Raw genomic sequence first — 21,561 nt, 5'->3', positions numbered from 1 at the left:
TCACTGTTGTCCCTGCGTGGCTCTCACTTTAGATGCAGAATCATTGGGTGGAATAAAGATATTCAGGACTATCTTTGGCAAGCTGGCTAACCTAGTCACAAGGACAAGAAGGTTTCCCTGGAAAAATACAGCTGTCTCTTCCGCACAAGACTTCACTGATGTTCTATTCAGTTATGGGCTGATGTCAAAATGCCCGACCATCACTCGTGGGCTCTCAATAGCTCATGTTTATGCAGCAGGAGCAAAATATTGTACGTTTTGGTCTCAGGTAGTCAGACCATGAACATAGTATATGCTCAATTAAAACTGGTGGTGGACAATGAAGTGGTAAGGAATAGGACTAGCCCCAATAATAGGTTCTCTGCTACTGCTCAAGAATGGAATGAACATTCAGAGGAAGGTGCCAGGAAAGATGACTGTTAGTGGTTAGCTGAGGGAGGAAATTCAGAAAGAGGAGCAGGGTAGAAGGCTTGGATGACCACCTGAGGTGACGTGAAAGCTGGGTGGGCACCTGGGAACAGCACAAGTTGTGCCTCCAAGAGTTGCAATCCAGAGGCGTTCCTTGCAAATAAAAAGAAAAATCCAAAACATTGCTGCCACATTTGGTGGCTCTGCCAGAGGAAAGAGAAGGGATGTAAAGTTTCTTGACTGGGGCAGCATTTATTTGGTTGTGGGGTAGATTTGTGGTGACAGATCAAGACCTCTCACTTAACAAGAGGAGACAAGGTCAGACCATCTAGGGAGATGGCTGAAAAGTGAGAATTTCTAGAGGCTGAAGAAAGATATGTAAAGGAAAACAAAGCAGTGAGGTAATCACCATGGGAAATGAGAACTCTTTTGGACTTCCTTACACTTACTTCATTTATGCATTAGTATTGTTTGATTTTGACTTACATATGGGAGGGGCATCCCTGTGCATAGGGGACTCAAAAGGTCTTACTTCAGTTCTTCTAGGGAGAGTCATCATCCCTAACCCACGTGGGTGCTCTGTGGGGTCAAGTGTGCTGGCCAAGAGAAGCTCAAAAGATACAGGCTTCCCAGCAGACACTTCTGGGGGGTCATTGTCTAAATGGGCAGAAACCAGGGCTGGAGGGAGAGACTCACCCAGAGAGGTGGTGGGCATGAACAAGGCTTCTGGACTACCCAAGGCTGAGCCAATGGACAAGGGAGGGAATGGCTCATGCCCACCGCACCCCCCCCCCGCCCCCCCGTCAGCCATGCTGAGAGATGATGCCAGAACGGCACCTGCTGTGCCTGGATCTTAGAAGAGTGTTCGTCTCCTTCTCTAAGAAGGCTGGCGAAAGACCAAGAGGTTCCAGTCATGCACAGCTGTCGACAACCCAGCTCTGTGCACTACAGCTGATCCAGTTCCGCTACTTGTGTTTAGTGGTGAATATTGAAATATTCCATAAGGCATTCAGCTTGGACAGTCCGATCCTGGACTCCAGGGACGTTTGCTCCTTTGGATGGATATTTTGTGGTTTCCATTAGAATTTTAGAAATGATGATGAATTACATGTTTATTTCACTAGTGCCTGTTGGTAGTAGATATTTACATTGCCTGAGAGGAACAGCCCTTCCTATTCTTATAAAGATTGGCTGGTTGATATCACAGTATTCATGATCCCTGTTAATACAACGGGTATGTAGCCTTAATCTTGAAATGGTCAGTTACGCTTTGTTAGTAGGAAGATTTAGTTCTCTGAAATCAAGCTCTGTTGCTTGTGTGGTCACAAATCTCTAGCTGACCACAGGGCACGTTAGGATTGATGTCTAGGGGGGTAGTGTCTAAAATTAACTTTACAAATACCATTTTCACTGGTGATAAATCTCAATCACTTAGTCATGCTGACTACTTCAATTAGCTATTCTCTGAGTGCTAAAGTATTTTGTCCTCTTTCCCCTAGGACTCTCCTATTTGAATTAGGTGGATGCATGAAGCTTTCTTTCACCAAGGTAATGAGGCCAAGTAACAGTTTGACTCCTTTTAACATTTATTTAAGTTTTATGGTGTTGAACTTTGAGATTTTTTCCCCTCCCACTTAGTTATGCTGTTCCATGCAGTTGCAAGATCGCAAGCTTTTTGCACGATTGCAGATACCATCAACTACTTAGTTTCAGACACAGGACGGAATTCATCTCAATTTCCATCATTTATCCGTCAGCAATACAACATCACAATGATTTATTACAAAATTTTTTCTTTTCCACCTAACTTCCAGGAAAGCACTCATAAGAGAACTTGATATATTTTTCAATAGAACTAAAGAGATAAAAAATGTAGCTTGGCTGACCTATGTCTGGATTTGGAAATGCTTCCTTAGAATACAAGTGAGTTCAGCTTAGTGATACTAAAGAATGTCATTTAGTATTGATTTATCTCAAAACTCCATGGTCTGAATTTCTTTGATCCAATTGGTAACTACAGAGTTACCAATTTTTATCTTGTGCTTCAGACTTAGAAAGCAGCAAACAATGCAATAACCCTTTACTATGCCTCTGTTTCTTCCTGAGCTCTTTCACAGAACCTGTTTGTTTTCTAAGAGAAGCATTTAGTTTCTATTTGCATGTTAAACTTTTAGCTGAGTACCTAGAGGGAGCCAGAACAAGTACAACTAAACAGGAGTGGTGGTTTAAGATTCTTCTTATCACGCTGATCAATTGTGAGCTAGAGGGAACTAGCAAGGGAAGATGGAGAGACAGTCTAGTCTCTAGTTAGCAGTTTAGTTAGTTCTATTCCAGGAAAGAATTAGAGGGAAGGCATGTAGGGGAGGGGAATTTGTTTGGATGTGTGACAACTACTGCAAGTCTAGTTCATCCCACTCAGCAGAGGCCCAGGCCCCAACTGTCTACATATTTAAATACCTATGCATGTCAGCGAAGCAATAGCTCAGTCCCTGGAATTCCCATTTTTTTAAATTGTTCATTAATGAGTAGTTGTACCACATCACTTTCTGAGCTGGCCACTGGCTCTTGCCTGACTGTTTACTCTATTTACCACTCTTGGGGGAATGGTTATGAAAAGAAAGGAGCTTTTCTTTGAGACTCAACTCAAAGTCCTGTGAAGCAGTTGTCTCTCTTATAAAAAAATGAATTATTTTTCCTTGAACAAACCTAAGCACAATACTGGAAAATAGAGTTATACTGGAAAAGAATGTCATCATTCTAATTTGCCCAGGAATATTTTAATAGTACAGTACAATATGTAATAGTACTTAATGGTATTAATAGTAGTTAATAGCACAGTACTGGGGTTGGCAAACTTTTCCTGTAAAGGGTCAGAGAGTAAATAGTCTTCTGGCTATGTGACCTCTGTTTTAATTACTCAACTCTGCTGTGTATTGTGAAAGCAGTCATAGGAACAGATAAACCAATGGGTGTGCCTGTGTTCCAATAAAACTTTATTTATGGACACAGAAATTTGAATTTGTTATAATTTTCACATGTCACCAAGTATCCTTCTCTTGTTTCTTTTTTTTTTCTTTTTCCCAGCCAGTTAAAAATGTAAAATCAGTCTTAGCTCGCAAGTGGTGCAAAAACAGGCAGTGGGCCAGATTCTGTGCGCAGATTTGGTTTGCTGACCCTTTTTGTAGTAAAAAGAGCCCATGGTTTTAGCCTCAGCACCTGGATTTGAGACCAGGATCTGTGATTGACTTGCCTTGTAGCCTTGGGGAAGTTACTCAGTTTGCCCAAACCCTAGTTTTCCGTCTATAAAACGTAAATTATAATACTCAAGCTCTGATGGTGGATTAGAATTAAATGAGAAAACTTGTGCAAGTACTCTGAATGCTCCAAAACACCACACAACGTAGGGTGTAATATTGTTTGGTTACTATTGTACATACTGTGCTTTGTCAAAATCAAATAGTAGCCTGACAGAGCTTGGACTGCTAGATGACATTCTACATCAAAAGCTCTCCAAGACGTTGAGGGCAGAAATATTAGGAAGAGGTATGCTTTACTCAATTTTAAATGAAAGGATAACATTTTCTTAAATGCGGGGTGGCCATAGAGTCTAGAAACAAGGTATTATTAGTTGATTATATTGTAATGCAATATCAATGAATCATCTATTATGTATATGTTGCCTATGTTTTTTGACTTTATAGCCATCCATTGAAATGAAACCATAGAAGATAATGTTTACCATCTATGTAGGACATTTAATCTTCAACTACCCTTATGACTCTTCTGAATCATATAGAGTATCACCCAAGTCAAGGAAAGAAAGACTGTAAAGTAGTCAGACCCTTGGCAAGCTGTTTTGGAAATGACTATGAATATATATATATATATATATATATATATATATATATATATATATATAATTTTAAATCTTGTATCACTTAGGTAAGCAAATGATTTCACATTATTTTGCTGAGTTAAAGTAGTTTTCTAATGGAATTTTTAGAGTCTCTTTCTCTGTCCACCAGCTCCCATATTTATAAACAGTTTCTGAACATGCCAAAGATACTGGCTTCAATCTAAATAAAAAAGCAAAGGGGAAAAAGTAAGAAACCTGAAATGTAGGAAGGGAAAACATAAGGATGTTGCTTGGAGACTTCAAAACTTAGGCTTTTAAATGAAGTCATAAATAATTTTTAAATTAGAGTATAATGAAAAACAGACATTTCAGAGCCCTAGTTTGGTTAAACCAGCAAGAGAAAATTGTGCTTAAGAAATAGATTGACCTTTTTAGAAACAGTAGCTGGATTTCTGTTAGGGAACATAAGATATTGAACTAAATCAATGGAACTGGAACTGGAGAACTAGGGAAAGACAAAAAGAGAGGGACAGATGGAGGAAGGGAGTGGGGAAAGAGAGGTTTCCTTCCCCTGGACATAGAGTGTCTATGTATTGGACCAACCAGGCTAAAAGGCCATATTTCGAAGGGATGGAAAAGTAATGACCTGACATTACAGTGATTGCAAAGGTGTTAATCCAAAAGAGTATAGTTTGCCCATGGGACATCCGAGGACATAAACAATTTTATCAGTTACATAAAGCTGACATAAATAAATAGGTGCTCTTCCAGTTGGAAAGCATGTTGAGGTGGGTGGAAATGACAATCTGAGGGTCTTGTCAGCCCTTGGGGAGGTCATGCTCCCAGCTGAGTCTGCCCTTTCCTCCAAACTGGAGTCAATTGTGGCAAACTGTAACCCTTTAGCCCAAAGTTCTTTTCTGGCTAATGGATACTGCCATGCTTTTATGGGAAAGGGACTCAAATACACCATCAAACAGACCAAAATATCAAGTTGAGTGTGATCCTCATTCATTATGAGTATTGGTACATTAAAATAGGCTTATTTATTTCCATAGCTCTGGATTTGCTAACAAAGTGACTGAGTGATTGGAGCCTGGATATGGTGGAAGAGAATGGGTAGAAATTGTAGGGTCATCTTTGCTGAACTGTTAATGAAAAACACCATTCAATACTTGCTACTTAGAAAATTCAGTCTTAATGAGCTTTTTTCAGTTCCAAATTTTAACAGTTGACACAAAATACACTGTTAAACTGTGTTATCAATAATTGTAGAAAAATAGACATGTTTGATAAGGACATTCTAATAAAAGGTTCTTCTGGAGCATCCTCATTTAAAGATTCAGAGGCTCACATTACAAAAATGAGATTTGGTTCATGTTCCATCTCCAACCACATTGACACCAAAGACAGTGAGAAATAGGGAAGGACCTCACACCTGGGTGCCCTGTCACAGATACAGAACTGACGTGTGTGTCTGACCAAAGGGTTGTCAAGGCTCTTCATTCAGTTGTGCTCAAGGGCCCCCAATTGCTCTTCCAACCAGACAACAGGGTGTGTGTTGTACTTTAAGCCTTAGTAATGGACTTAGAAAGGCCCATTGAGTCTTTAGGAGCTAAATTAGCAGACTTTTTGCAACCCCAGCTGATCTTGCTTTGTGCTACCATGCCTGGCCCTGCAACTCTGGTGATGCTGCAGGGATAGCGCCCCCAAGGCAAGAGGGCCCTTCCTAAGGCTACACTGAGGTAAGGCCACAGTACCTCCCCACAGCCTGGCAAGAAGTGTATGGGGCTCCCTCCTCCTCCTCAACTACAACCTCCTCTTTGGAGTATGTGGAATGAATAAATGATTCAACAAATATTCAATGCGAAAAGTGAAATGTTGGCAAAAGGAAAGAGTTATGGCCAACAGTTTTGTTTTCCATACCGTCAGTGCCAAGAAGCAGTTGTCTTGATACAAGGTGTCAGAAGTGGGAGAAGAGAGACCCACCCCCCATGTCAAATTGAGGAGTTACTTTCCTTATCTCTGGGACATGCTTTTTAGTAGACAAGGTCCCCAAACTACAGTGTGAAGCCCTGTGATATCTGGTCAGGGAAGGCAAGGGCAGCAGGGAGGGACAGCTAGTTTGAGCTCTTTGACCTCCATGGTGCAAAGCCTCAAACTGAGCACAGCTGTAGAAGTTGAAAATGAACTTGGATCCAGTCAATGAATATTTATGATGGATGATTATGTTAGGGAACAAACAGTTTATAAATGCCAACTTAATGTGAAAGATCTGTTTCAGTGCAAAATCTCCACCTGCCCTTGAGGTTTTGTCTAAGATTCTCTTCCTTTTCTTATTTCTTCATTTGAAAATTTTTTCATTTTGAAAATTAGATTTTCCTTACAAAATACTATTCCTTCCTTCCCATCTCCTCTCCTCTCCTTCCTTCCTTCCTTCCTTCCTTTCTTTCCTTCTTTCTTTCTTTCTTCTTTCTTTCTTCTTATCTTTGCAGATTAAAATGAATTAAGGCTGTAGTTTTTTGTTTTCTTTGATTGGGAGACACTTTGGATTTGATTTCTAACCTGTGGCATACTCTAGAAATATTTCTTAGACAGTCACCAAGATTGTTGATCTAATCTTTAAATATTGAACTCTGGAAATTTCATAATAATAAACTAATAATAATAATAATAAATACCAATGCAAGGAATGCTGATGGATAAGCCCCCCAGGTATAGGAAGAGTGCCAGATGGAGTCAAGGTGTGTGAGATCAGTGACTGCAATATACTTCGCCCATTACATGCCATTATGAATTTCATGACTTTAGACCCAAACCACCTTTTACTAATTTAACATGTCTCATTTCTTAACTGTGATTATAGAGTGAAAGTAGTTGGAGAGTCAATGGTTTTGTAGAAAAATAGTTTCTCAAACTGTGGTACTACAAAGGGTGAGAGCTAACTTGAAAAGCATAAACACAAAATTCCCGTCATTGGTGGGAATTCCCTGGTGGTCCAGTGGTTAGGAGTTGGCACTCTCACTGCTGGGACCTTAGGTTTGATCCCTGGTCAGGGAAATAAGATCCTATAAGCTACGAGGTGTGTCAGAAAACAAAAACAAAACAAAACCAAAAAACACACATCATTGGTGACATGCCAGAGCATGTCCTCCTCCTGAAATTCTGCCCCAGGCTAGTCAGTGAGGTCTTGTTACTTAAAAAAGAGACCTCAGTTTTGTAAACATTTCACAGTATATCAGCATACTGGTGGTGTGTTTTGCCATCTACTGAACCTCCAAACTTCTCCCAGACCTATGGCTTATTAGATTCAATTAAAGGGAACAGTGAGGTACCCAAACGGCTGCCAGTCTGGGACACGGAGCAAAGGCCATGCACTAAAGGGCCAGCGGTCAATGGGACCAAAGAAATCCAGAAAACAGGACATCAGAACAGAAATGCCTACTGTACTTTGGGAATCCTTTTTTTTTCTTTTAATCTTATTTCTAAAGTTATATATCTAAACCTACATTAATTTTACATCTATGTACATTATTTAGAAGTTTTGTTCTACAGTACTTTTGTACATGCTGGGTTTTATTACTAACTGCAAAAGAAAATAATTACATAAGGCATATATATGTACAGTATTTTGTCATTACCTCACCTGGGTCCTATAAATGCAATGCCCGCAGAGGGCAAGCACCTCGCCCTGTAGATGAAATTTATTGAGATGTATAAAACTGAGGGCTCAACTCTATGTCTCACTGCATGAATGAATAGGCACCAGAGACCTTCCTCATCATATCCCAGGTAAACTCTTTGATGCACTCTTTTGAGTGATCTGGTATTGTACAACACATGCAGGTAAGTAGCAGAAATCTCTAGGACTTGGATGTGTCGTATTCAGGGAGGAGACCAGGCTTGGGTCACAAATGAGGGCACATGACATCTTAACCCAATCTGAATCTGCCTTGTCAATCTGAATAACTGAGAGGGCAGGTAGATATTTTACACCTTGAAGATTTGTTTTCTGGTAATGCCAAACTTCAATATAAGGAAAGAACAAAGTAAGAGAGACAGAAAAGAAAGAGAATGAGAGACAAGGGAAGGTTGTGGGCAGAGAGGAGAAGGGGTGGCCCAGCCAGGGGACTAAACTTTGGATTCGTTCTCTAGATTCGCCACATCACCATTCCTCTCCGTCTGCTCCTCAGGGTTCTTTTCTTCCTCCTCAGTCTCCAGTTCTGCGTGTTGGTTGAGTTTGCTGGAGACGGACCAGCTCAGGGGCAGCTCAGCCTTGCTGGCTAACTCGGCCAGCTCTTTGGCACTGAGAGATGGGGTGCTGGTCTCGTAGGTCTCGTGGAAGCTGTTGTAGTCGACTTCGTAGAACCCGTCCTCCAGCGTCAGGACAGGGGTGAACCGGTACCCCCAGAGGATCTCACTAGTGATGTAGGAGCTTCGAGCTTGGCATGTCATCCCTGCAGAGAGGAGAACGGAGGCTTTAGTGTGTGTGTCTGTGGGCTTTGCATCGCCCAGGGGACTCAGGGAGACAGGCAGGACTGCTGCATGTGGTGTTGAGACTGTGACCCACATAGGCTGCTATAATAGGGAAGAACAGAATCTGACTCCATATTAAATCTGCTTCTTTTACTTAAACCTTGTATTCAATTGCTTTTGCTACAAGTTAAGAATGTTGCCTATAGCCTGAAATATACAGGATATCCCATTCTCAAAACTCTGACCTTTAAAGGTATAACACTTTCCCATTCATATAGAGGTAAAAAGTTGCAGAACAGAGGATAACATTTGTCTTGTTGGAGGTTTACAGGGGCATTATGACCTGACCTACATGGACAGCTGCAAGAACAAAGGATTCTGACACCAAGAAGTCTGCAACAACCAGCCACACCCCTCCTCTTTTAGTATAAAAGAAGCCTGAATTCTAACTCAGGTAAGATGGTTCTTTGGGACACTAGTCCATCATCTTCTCGGTCTGCTGGCTTTCGAATAAAGTCGCTATTTCTTGCCTCAATGACTCATCTCTTGATTTATTGGCCTGCCGTGAGGCGAGCAGTACAAGTTTGGACTTGGTAACAGTGTCACAACTACAAGGAGGTGTCTTTCTTGTTGTAGACATGTGCTACCATGCAGGAGGGCATGTGGTGGAGATACCAGGCTTCTGCATGGAATCCCAGGGAGCAATGTGAAAGTTCTGGCTCACACCAGGCACTTGCAGGCACTTGACTGCAAGGTCAGGCACACACACAGGAAAGCATGTGTGCACATGCACACAGGTGCACACTCATGTGGTTGTGCCTTGTCCACTTTTTACTCCAGGATCATCTGAGGTCATGACTTTTGTCTCACACTGCTTTTAGAGGTTTTGCCTGAGCCCTGCTGGGATTTGAGTCTTGGTTTTGGCCACAGACTTAGAATGAAATTTGACATTTTAAACTAAACTTATGCTGCCTTTCAGCTGGAGGCCATGGATTTGTGTTACCCTCCCATTGCCGTGACACAGAGGCAGCTACTGTGGTCCCCCAAATGAGGTTGGAAGGGATGCTGATCTGAATTTGTACTTTCCCCAGGACCAGTGGAGATGGTTGTTCAGATCGTGTGATAATATAATACTTTAAAGTCGCCCCCCATCTCACCCGCCCTTCCTGCTTATAGACAAGAAGACTTTTTCTAATTTGCACAAAAATGCCATATGAGCTACTGGCAGCCCAGGAGTCGGGGATAGCTTCCTTTTAAATGTGAAAAGGCAGAACAAGGGAAATCCCACCCACCTCCTTAGAAAAGGAAACTAGGCAACAGGCTTGGTGTAAAATACGGGGAAGACATTGGTGCATTTTTTTTCTGAGGTCGAAGAATTCTCTTATGAAACTTCTCAGGAAATGGAAGCATTCATTCAGCCATTCCTTCAGGGCTGACTTTCCATTAGCTCAGTAGGTCCAGTACCAAGGGCCCACAGTGCTTTTAGGGGCCCATGAAAATACTCATCTTTATGTAAAGTATATTACATATTACATAAGGTAGATTATATACTTTATATTATATTATATAATTATATAAAAATATAATTAGAAAAATTTTAAATGGAATAAAGGGCCCACAAAGGTAAAACCACGTAGGACTCACCATAGTCCTACTGCAGCCCTGTGTTCATTCATCCAGGGAAGCAGCCAGCCAGTCAGTCAATATATTATTCCTTAGGACAGCCTATAAGATATATTAGGCAATTGCTTTATGCTGAATGCAGGTGTGGTAAGGAGAAGAGGACACATGTAGGTTTTACACAGAAGCGTTCAGATCTACAAAATATTCCCACAGCAGTGCACCTGTTCCTCGTGGCTAGAAGAAGAATGTTGGGGCCCAGGGACTGAAGTGACTGACCCACAGCAGCTGGCAGAGTCTGAGCCCATACAGCCCTCATTCACATTCTGCTCTTCCTCTGAACCTCAAAACTGAATGCTACCCTTCTTCAGTGTTTCCCTGACTACCCAATTATTTGGTCTGCCCACCCCCATGCCTCTGAAACAAGTACAGCAGGGTTACTGGGCATTGTAAATCAAAGAACAACAGCATCTTGCTTTTATTTCTCAACATTTCTCTTCTGAGTTACCAACTCTTTATCTGTGTTTGGGAGTGATGGGGGAAGACAGGTGATGACAGGGTTCTGTGGTCTCAGAGTGAGGCACAAACAGGAAGTCAAAAGGAAAAGGTGATAAAATAACTTTCAAAGTTTTCTTCCCATTGAGGAAGCATATGTTTATTGTGACATGACTAGAAAACAGAGACAGGCAAATAAAATAAAATTCACCTAGATTTTGATTTCTGGCTATGTAAATGGCCAAATGGAACTAGAAATTAAAAATATAATTATTAAAATTAAAATCTATATGGAGGTTTAACATCCAATTGGAATTGACTGAAGAGAGAATTAGAAACTTGGGACACAGGTATGAAGAAACAACACAGGATGCAGCCAAGAGGTTGTCATTGGGACTGCTGGAGAAAGGACCTCTGAAAACCCTCTCCTCCATGAAAGCAATGAGAACGCTGGCAGAAACTGACAAAGCAAACTCTTTTAGAACTCTGTAAATGAACTCCAGGAGTGTTTGCTCAAGAAAAATGGCTGAATCGCAGTAAAAACCCTGAGCTTTGGGAAATTTTAACTTTCCCCCTGCTCAGCTTTATGTTAGCCTTAAAAATCAACAGCCTGCAATCATGGTGCAAAAGAGCAGTCTAGCAACTGCTGGAGGGGTCAGAACAGGATTGGAGCTCTTTCAAAGCCTCATGCTCAGAATTGTCATCATTTGAAGTTTCTAGCAGTTCCCTAGAAAATCCCATTTACAAGGCTTGTCTCTTTTTGACTTGGGACAGAGTTTGCCCAATGCAAATAACTTGTTCCCTTGGGCTGTTTGTCAAAAACAAACAGTGGTTAAACTTTGTACTCTCCCCCAGCCCAAATTCCTTCATATTTCTAACCCCCAGTACCTCAGACTGTGACTTGTTTGAGAGAGGGTCTTTAAAGAGGTAATTAAGTTAAAATGAGGTCATTGGGAGGGGGTCCTAATTCAATATGACTAGTGTTGTTATAAGAAGAGGAGATAAGTTACACAGACATGTGTAGAGGAAATACCGTGTGAGGACATAGGGAGCAGATGGTCATCTCCATCTATAAGCCAAGGAGAGAGCAACCAACCCTGCCAACACCTTGATCTTGAACTTCCAGCCTCCAGAATTAGGAGACAATAAATTCCTGTTTAAGCCGCCCAAGTCTGTGGTACTTTGTTATGGCAGCCCTAGCAAATGAATGTGCTTATTGAGTTCCACAGGGATAGTAAAATACCTTTTCATAGTACCACTTTAATAGGATTAATTTATGTAATCAAAAAGGAATAAGAGAGATTTAAACAAATGTTTGTGGATGCTTTCCCAATTTTTATTCACCTTTTGGTGTCCTAATTCATTTGAAAAGAGATGAAAAGAATGTTAATATATTTGTCTAACAATATCGAAAAGTATTTCTAGTGTAAGCTGATAATTTTCATTTTCTTCAGAAAGATTCCTGTTTCACATATTGACATGGGTCCCAGTCCATTCTTAGAAAAATTGTGATTTTTACGGATGTTGAAAAAGTAACAAAATAAAACCAACTAAGTTGCAGCCACCAAGATTACATCAGTGTGTGACAGTGGAGCCCTTGTGATTTTCGATGTCACTTAACTCACTGAAGTGTGACGGTGACTCTGAGACCAATTTTTCACGGGTTGTGTTTCCGGCTTTGAAATGAGCGTGAGCTGAGGATGCAGAATTTTCTCTGCTTAATAAAAAAGACTAAAAATGAAAAACATGAAAAAATCTACAACACTAATAATGGAAAACAGGAATGACACATGTATATTTACCAGGCACATAAAAACTTAGATAAGACCTGTCTATGTATGTACAGAAATATAAAGTAAAAGGAGACCGCCTGGTCATCAGAAAAAAAAAAAAAGATTCAATCAGTGTGTATGCAAGTTGTGTTTGTTTTTCATATCAGAAAGATCATTACGGTGTCCTGAGGTAGGTTTTTTTTTTTTTAATTAATTAATTAATTTTTGGCTGCCCTGGGTCTTTGTTGCTGTGCGCATGTCTTCTCTTGTTGCGGCAAGCGGGGGTTACTCTTTGTTGCGGTGCGTGTGCTTCTCATTGCAGTGGCTTCTCTTACTGTGAAGCACGGGCTCTAGGCACATGAGCTTCAGAAGCTGTGGCATGCAGACTCAGTAGCTGTGGCTCGCGGGCTCTGGAGTGCAGGCTCAGTAGCTGTGGCGCAGGGGCTTAGCTGCTCCACGGTATGTGGGATTTTCCTGGACCAGGGCTCGAACCCGCGTCCCCTGCACTGGCAGGTGGATTCTTAACCGCTGCACCACCAAGGAAGCCACTGAGGTAGGTTTTTGAAGTGAGTGAAGTAATCTCTGGAAAAAGAGAAGCTCCTTTTGTAGAGATGAATAAAACCTGAAAAATCTGATCTCCAAGTTCAGATCACAGCCTTTACTCTGAGCATGCTGGCTGTCTTGCCATTTGCATTTATATTTTTATGCCTGTATGTGTGCTATTTGCTTTATCTTGAATGCCCTTCCCCTGGTGGACTCCTGTTCATCTTTCAAGAGCTGATTTATTATCTCCTTTCTAAAGCCCTCTGTGACCGACCCCACTTGAGTTGGAACTAGGAGCCCACGGCTATCAGGATATTTCAGTGACACCTCATCACAGCCTTCTCACAGCCTTTGCAGCTCATGCTAAGTGTCTGGTTTCCTTGTTGGACTGTGGATGCCTCAAAGTTTGTTTATCTTCTTTATTTCCATATTCCTAGCATTTACATAGTGCTTCAACATTGGAGGTTCCCCCCAAATACCTGTTGTTAAGTGAAGAGAATGGACCTAAGGAACTATAGAGAAATGTTGACTGGAAATGTCTGACATGTATTATTAAATTAAAAGATGGCTTGTGGTCCTTAGAAAAGAAAGTGGGAGATTTCTGTTTCTGCGTCATGTCAGATTATCTAGGAAGGACCCTCAGCTAAAATACAAGCTAGACACTGGAAAGTTACAAACTCCCTAATTTTAATCAAAAATAAGTTCAATGACAAGTAAGGGATGGGACTTCTGGGCTTGGTGAAGATGGAGTCAGTGCAGCCTTTGTCTCCCGTTGCTTACAATGAAGACTTCTAGACAAAACACAAAATGCAACAACCTGCAGACTCTGAAAAGTTACCACTAGTGGGAAGATTGGGGAGGGGTACCAAAACTTGAAGAATGACTTGTTTGGGGGTAAATTTCTTGGTTTGGTTTTTTCTCTCTTTTATCATCTGGCTTTAACCTGAGAGTGGTCCCTATGCAGAACTGGGCTGTGGTGCTGCAGCAAAATCTCAGAGAGAAACCCTGTCTTTCTGGCCAAAGGACCAGGACAAGGTCCCCTCTGGGCTGGAGAATGGGGGTGGGGAGCCCTCATTAATTTTGTATCTCTGCACCCAGCTCTCAGTGCTGCGTAGTCCAGAGCTGGGAGAAAATCCTTCTGGCCAGAGGACTGGGAAAAGAGGTCTCTGTGGACCAAAGAGTTTGTGGCTGCGTTTTCCTCTCTTCTCACTGCCTTACTCTGAGAATGAACTCTGAGCCTGTGAAACCGGGCAGCAGTATGGGTGGCCAACATGTGGAGAGAGATCCTGTCTTTATAGACAGAGAAGAGGGGGCCTGGGAGCTGAAAAGGATGGGGAATCTCACAGAGGACAAAACTGAAGAAGAGTATCCCCTAATTCTGTGTACGAATAGATGCAAATCATGAATAAAAAGAAACGATGAATGAAAAGAAACTACTATGTGTTTCATAACATATAATCATACTTTGAAATGACTTCAATGAAGAAACTCTAATGGGAGTTCAATAATACTTAGAAATGAATGATACTGAAATGTAGAATGTCAAGATTGTGGGATACATGGAAAGTAAGAAACGTGTATAGACCTAAATGCTTATATTAGAAAAGAAGAAAGTCTGTGCAGAATATCCAACTTAAGAAATTAGTAAAAGAACAACAGGATGAATCCATGGGAAATAGGCAATAAACATCAGTATATAAATGAATAAATTAGAAAACATAATATTGAGTGAAAAAGCAAGTTGTATAGAATATATAAAATGATACCATTTGTATAAAGCTAAAAGTAAGCATAAGTAATATATCATTCAGGGGCACATTCAAAATTATTTTTTTAAAGAAATTAAGAGAATGATAAAAATAAGTAGTTACGTTAGGGTGGAGAAGGAATACAGAAGTAGATATAGCAGTAATGTTCTAGCTCTTAAATCGAACAGTCAAACTGGAGGTGTTTTCTTATACCCTGTAATGTAATACGTGACATGCATTATTTTGTACTTACCAAGTGCTATACTTTAAAAGATTGCTAATTCCATTTGTTCTTGCAGTATTAGGCTGCTTATCTTTTGTGCAAAGGCTCCTCTTGTTCTGTGTTTTCAGAACTGTTTTTTCTTCTTTTTTTTATTGAAGTATAGTTATTTACAATGTTTCAGGTATACAGCAAAGTGGTTCAGTTTTATATATATATATATATATATTATATATGTATATTCTTTTTCAGATTCTTTTCCATTATGGTTTATTACAAGATATTGAATATAGTTCCCTGTGCTATGCAGTAGGTCCTTGTTGTTTATACAAACTTATATTTTTATGTAAAGAATTGGAATTGTGACATAAAAGAATTAAAAAGAATAAAAGAATAAAAAAGAATTGTGACATAATCTAATCTATATAATTCTGCTTTGTACCATCATTTAAATGTTTCCAAACATCTGTTGGCTCAAAATAGCTATAATGTCTTTTCTTAAAGTTACCCTGTGATCAGAACTGTTAACCACTCATTTATTCGGGTCACGTTTATTAAATGGAATCCACGTGCTAGGTAATGAGTTCCCAGCCTCAGGGAGCTTACAGTCCGTCTTCTCATTCCTGTAGAAGCTCAGAATCAGGAATTCTGACTGGGACTTCCAGAAATGAGGACCCTTGCCTGCGTGCCCTAATGACCAAGTGTTCACGATAACTGACATCCAACTGGGTGCCTGGGGTCTTCGGAATGTATGGTGGGGGCAGGGGAAGGAGGGAGGCTCAGTGCATCTGGGGCATAAACTCCATCCATGGTCTCCTTAGCTCCGTGACCCAGCTAGTGGGGTTAAACAGAAATACATGATTGTGTTTCTCACCCTTCAACTAGTTTTTCATGCATTTTTATTTCCTTGATGGTGAGTCAGAAACTGGGTCTCTGTACAGTAGGATGCTGTCTACTTAGCCTCCTTGACTGCTTTCTGTGCAAATAACCACAGGAAATTCCACAACTGAGAGTCAGCTTAGAGGTGGGCAAGACAAAATCGGGGAGGAGGACGTGACATGTGAGACCTGTGCTATAAATGATAGTCCCCGTTTCTTCTCATTCCTCATTATCACGTCACTGTCATCTTCATGGAATATTCCCAAGTAGTTACTGTGAGCTGGGGATTCCCTAAGCCCTTTACCTTGTCTATTTCATTTAATCCTTATAACAACCCCATGAGCATGTGCTATGATTCTATCCCTGTTCTACAAATGAGGAAACTGAGGTGTGGAGACCACTCATGTCACATCCCTGGGGAATCTGGCCTCACAATCTCGAAAGAAACAGGTGGACGCTGACATTGCGAGACAGCATTGAGGCCAGTGGGGTTAGAGGAGGAATGGCCTGTTGGTGTGTTCGTGGGTCAGGCATGCCTTTGACTTTGTGTTTGAGGAGCCTGCTTGATTTCCATAGCAGCGTTGTCTGGTCTAAGTTATTTTCCCAAAGCCCAAAGATGCGCGCGCGTGTGTGTGTGTGTATGTGTGTGTGTGTGTGTCTTAAAAAAAATTATTGCACTTCATAATTTCTCCACTGAGAGTTTCTCTGGTTAATCTTCCAAGAGTTTAACTCACTTGAAAGTGAATAGAAACAGCCCATCTTTTTGGTGGTGTTTCATTCCTTGAGTAAGAGTACGTTAGAATAAGGAGTGGTGAAGGAGGGACTGCTTGTCATTGGTGGTGAACAAAAAGCCCAGGAAGCTGGGAAGCCAGACTGAGGCCCAGTTGAGGGATCTAACAGGCACTGAGCAAACACAGGTCAGACCCTGCAAGATGGAGATTTAACAGGCAAAGCCTTATTTTTAGATTCACGGCGACAAATGATGACTGGAGATGTTTTGTGCAGCATACCAATATGATGAAAGCCATCCTCAAGAGAGAGCCCTCTGGATAAAGCTGGAGGTATGCACTCAGTAGATAGAAAATGCATCAAAATTGCCTGGAGAATGTGATTCCAATAAAATGAGATGGAATAAACCACCCTCACCACTTTGGAATTCTGTAAAATTAACCTATATTGCCAATATTCAGAAACAAAGAATTGACTGCAGGCGTTTTGTCTTTTTATTTCAAATACCAGGCTACATGATGTAATGTTTTCCTTTACTCTTTGTTCTCATTCTCAATAAAAACTGCACTGAATTAGTGCAGTAATAAAGTGTTCTGCACTAATGTTTATAAGTCTTTGTGAGGGAGAACGATCTTGGTGATTTTCCAAGCCCAGTGTCAAAAAGAAGCAGTATAGAGTAATCTCTGCCATAATGTAATGGTAATTTTAATTCATTAGGCTCAGCCAACTGCTGATCATTTAAACAACAAGCCCTGTCTTATGCTCCGGTTAAGAATACCTTCAATAAACTGTTGTACTTCTTCTGTTACTGAAATTTTGGATGGCCAGTGAGGTTCACCTCTAGCTACACAAAAAAATATTGAAAAGTGTATTTTTTTAAATGTTTGAAAAAAGGCATTCTACATGTGTACTCCCAATTGTACTCTCACCAAAGTAACTGATGAATTCATAAATCAAGTATTGAATTAAGTAATAAACATTATTTATTAAGTGTTTATTGTATGCCTGGCACCAAAGGCTTTATGTGCATCAACAAACTAACAACATCTTACAACAGCCCTCATAGGTGGGTGATGCTACGATATCTACTTAACATATAAGCAAACTAAGACAAAGAGAGGTTAAGTAAATGTTCTGGGTCACACAGTTTTATGGACTGAATTGTGTGCCTCCAAAATTCCTATATTGAACCCTAACCCCCTCATGTGACTGTATGTGGAAATAGGAACTTTAGGGAGGGAATTAAGGTTAAACAAAGTCACCTAATCCAGTAGGACCATTGTCCTTGTAGAGGAAGAGGTACTAGAGAGCTTTCTCTCTTTCCACGTGCCACATGAGGACACAGCCAGAAGGTGGCTGTCTACAAGCCAAGAAGAGAGGCCCTACAGGCAAACAGCACTGATGGTGCCTTGCTTTTGGACTTCTAGCCTCCAGAATGGTGAGAAAATCATTTCTGTTGGTTAAGCCACCCAGTCTGCGGTATTTTGCTATGACAGCCCTAGCAGACTAATATCAGTAAGAGTGGAACTAGGGTTCTAATTTAGGGAGCCTGTCTCTAGAGCCTATGTCCTCAACTGTCACACTATTATATCTATTTTTGAAAACAGGGATCACGTGTTCATTGTGACCTTTATAACTCCTGTAAGTGCCTTATACTTATATTTACAAAATAAAATGGAGAGTAGATGAATCATCATGGCCCAAGGGATGTTGCCACTGGGTGTTGTAACTTGACTGCCAAATAATACCTGCTCACCATTTGTCTTTCCCATCATATCTACCATTTGTTCCCCACCAGCTCTCCTAAGCCTGTCCATTCTTACCTTGTCTTCCATACAAATGTACTTATTCTCTATTCAATCTGGAGCAGTGGCTACCAGATTCAGAATGTTGCTTGGAGACACTAAACAACCTTGATTCTTTTTGAAAGAAATCATGAGATAGCCTCAAATCAAATCATAAACTGCAGGATTCTTCTTCAACCTCTCCCATTCTATATTTGTTTCTCTCTTCTCCAACAGTTCCGGGTTCCCAAAAATCTATACATTTATCATTGGCTCTATCCTACGAGCACACAAAGCAGCTTGGGAATTATCACACCTGTAAGTCTACTGAAGAATTGTTTGTACAAGACTCAGACCTCACAGCAGAGGACCAGCTATGCTTCTAGTTGAAACAGGAAAGCCCCTGTGACTTTACAAGAAATCCCCAGTATGTACCAGTAAATAGTGAACCAAAGACTGCCAAATGCACTTGAAAGCCAATTAGAACACTTCCCTGCTTCCAAAAATTCTATAATAGAACACTCACCAATCAAAGACTATCTTAACACTTCCTCCTTTTACTCTGTAAGTCCTGTGAGTTTCTACCAAAGGAAAGAGATAGTAGCAAACTGTCTCGTATGATCTGAATCAGCAACCTTTTGTTAATAGTACAGGTGCTCTGTGTACTTTTGAAACCATCATCCGCAAGCCTATGAGGTAAAATTAAAAATTGAAATTCTTTTTAATCTTAGACTATTCCCACTGAGGTAGTGCAATCCAAGTACTGAGTTCCAAAGTTATTGGATTCATCCTTTTTTCTATGTAGCCTTGTTATCTGTTTTATATCTAGTTAGGTTCATTTGTTTCTAATTGTATTTCCTTTTAGGATTTGCTTTTGTGGTCCTTTTTTTTTTAAAAAGAAATTTTAAACCACTTAAATAGTTCAAAAATTAAGTCAGCATAAAAAGATATATTCAGAAAAGTCTCATTCCCACCTCTTCTTCTATCCTGTTTCTGCCCACCTCCTGTATGTGGCCATTTTCATTTGTTTCTGCTTTACCCTGTGTTTCCTTTTGTAAAATAAGCAAACTTAGATGCACACACATTCTTATTTCTCATTTTGACCCTGCAGAGGGAATATATTTCAGGACAGGAAGCTGTATGATGATTTTCTTCCGCTAAAGCAATTTGAAATCTCTGGACTTGCTCATTTCCTTTTATCATAGAATCCATAGGCTTATCAATGATACAGTGGAGTTGAACAGTGGGAGCTGGAAGCAGACTGGCCCAGGTTTAAATCTGGGCTGCCCAGAGCCACAGTGTGGCCTGGATAGGCTACTTAGCTTCTCTTATTCCTCATCTGTCATAGCTGGGAAAATAATGACCAGAGTAGAGAAACGATCTACAAGAAATTTCACAGGTGAAAGCCTTGACCTAGGGCTCTGTTTGAGGACATCACTGGCAATTCTCTTAGTGCCATTCCTTCCCTTGGTCAAGCATAAAAGCTGACCTTTCTTGTAGAATTAGCAGCATTGATCAATAACATTTTTTCCCTTACATCAAATATTTGGTTGCTTGTTGATTTTTTTCAAAAGGAATAAAAACCATTCAGAGAAAGATCTGGAGACATCATGTTTCATCTTCCTGTTGATGTCAGGGTTTACTTTATGCCTTACTATTCTTTGAACATTTCAAAATACCCTTTGGTGCCTGATATTTGAAGAGTCACTCGTCTCTTCATTGTCCCCCATTATTCTGCATTTTCCAGGCAGTGGTTCTTAACTTTTTTTGGTCAAGGACCCTTTTGGAAATCTTATGAAATTCATGGATCCTCTCTTCTTAAAATATACAAACATACAACAGTTTGTAAAGGCTCAAGGGCTCAGGAACTCACTGAAATTTGTGGGATCCTAGGTTCAAACAAAACAAAGAGAAGCAAAAACAAAAGAACAAAACAATTCTGCTTTAGGAGAAGGTGTATGTGTGCATGTGAGGAGGAAGAGGTTTAAGGGAAAATAGAGAAGAAAGGGTTTCGTTAAACTGCAACTGGGTTATGGGCAGGTTATGTGCTTTCTCAGTGGCCAGTGCTCACCCTACCAGAATCTTCCTCACCAAATTGCAATTGTCAATATTTGTTCCTACATTTTCAAGTCTGGGGATGGGGGTTCCTGTGGGCAGGAGTTCTGTCTTGGCCACTACTTTATCTCTGTCCCCTGCTATAGTGTTTGGCAACGGTGTTTGATAATATGCCCAGTAAGTATTTGTTAATGGCTAAAGGAATAAAAGGGCCCAGGTGATAATAACTCATTTATTCATTCATCATATAATATTTATTGAGGACCTACTATGTGTCTGGCATTTTGACAAATTCTGGGCGTCAAAAGATGACATGGTCCCTGGGTTCATCGGATTTATAGTCTTCTAAGAATGGAATAAACATCTAAATGAATGTAAAATTATAACTGTAATAAATGCAATGAAGAAAAGGTGGATTCTTCTATAAAATCTAACACGGAAATCACACTTGGGTTCACGTGGGAATTAGTGAAAGTGTCCCTGAGGATGTGGCATTTGGATTAAGACTTTAAGGATGAGCAATGGAATGAGTGAGGTAGGGGTAAGTGGACTATATCAAGGAAGCATTTCTGGCAGAAGGAGGTTCTGTTGGAGGAGGGTCCCTGAGATGTCCAAGAAACTGAAAGACTAGTGTGTTTGGGGTAGGGGTGAGGGGAACTAAATACAATATTGCTCTGGCTACAGAGGGAAAAATGACTTGGAGGAGGGCAAAGTGTGTGTGGGGAGAAGAGTGAGGAAGCTACCTCAGTAGTACAAAGAAGAAATTATAGTTATCAGAAGCAGAAGAGAACCAGTGGAGATGGGAGACTAAAATGGACTGAAGATGTATTTAGGAGGCCAAATGGATAGACCTCTGTAATGAATTATTCATGGGGGTGAGTTAGAAGGAAGAGCCAAGAATGATGCCCAGATTTCTGGCTCAGGCAATGGGATGGATGGTGGTGCCATTGCGAATCTTGAGTGCAGGAAAATTACATGT

At 40.6% G+C, this 21,561-nt stretch overlaps 1 protein-coding gene across 1 annotated transcript in view; it reads right to left on the bottom strand.

Moving 5' to 3' along the window:
• Positions 1 to 7,738: 7,738 nt before the first annotated feature.
• The window catches only part of KCNJ6 (potassium voltage-gated channel subfamily J member 6), a 289,740-nt gene continuing 275,917 nt past the window's right edge, over positions 7,739 to 21,561 (bottom strand). The window contains exon 4 of the mRNA XM_029215106.1: positions 7,739 to 8,718. Within this exon, the coding sequence (XP_029070939.1) occupies positions 8,393 to 8,718 (326 nt within the window). The 3' untranslated portion in view covers positions 7,739 to 8,392. The remainder of the gene's footprint in view (positions 8,719 to 21,561) is intronic.

Source organism: Monodon monoceros, unplaced genomic scaffold (genome assembly GCF_005190385.1).
Source record: "Monodon monoceros isolate NGI ecotype Baffin Bay Population unplaced genomic scaffold, NGI_Narwhal_1 Super_Scaffold_11, whole genome shotgun sequence".
NCBI lineage: Eukaryota > Metazoa > Chordata > Mammalia > Artiodactyla > Monodontidae > Monodon > Monodon monoceros.
Note: the sequence above shows the minus strand (reverse complement) of the source record. Positions and strands in the feature narration are given on the sequence as shown.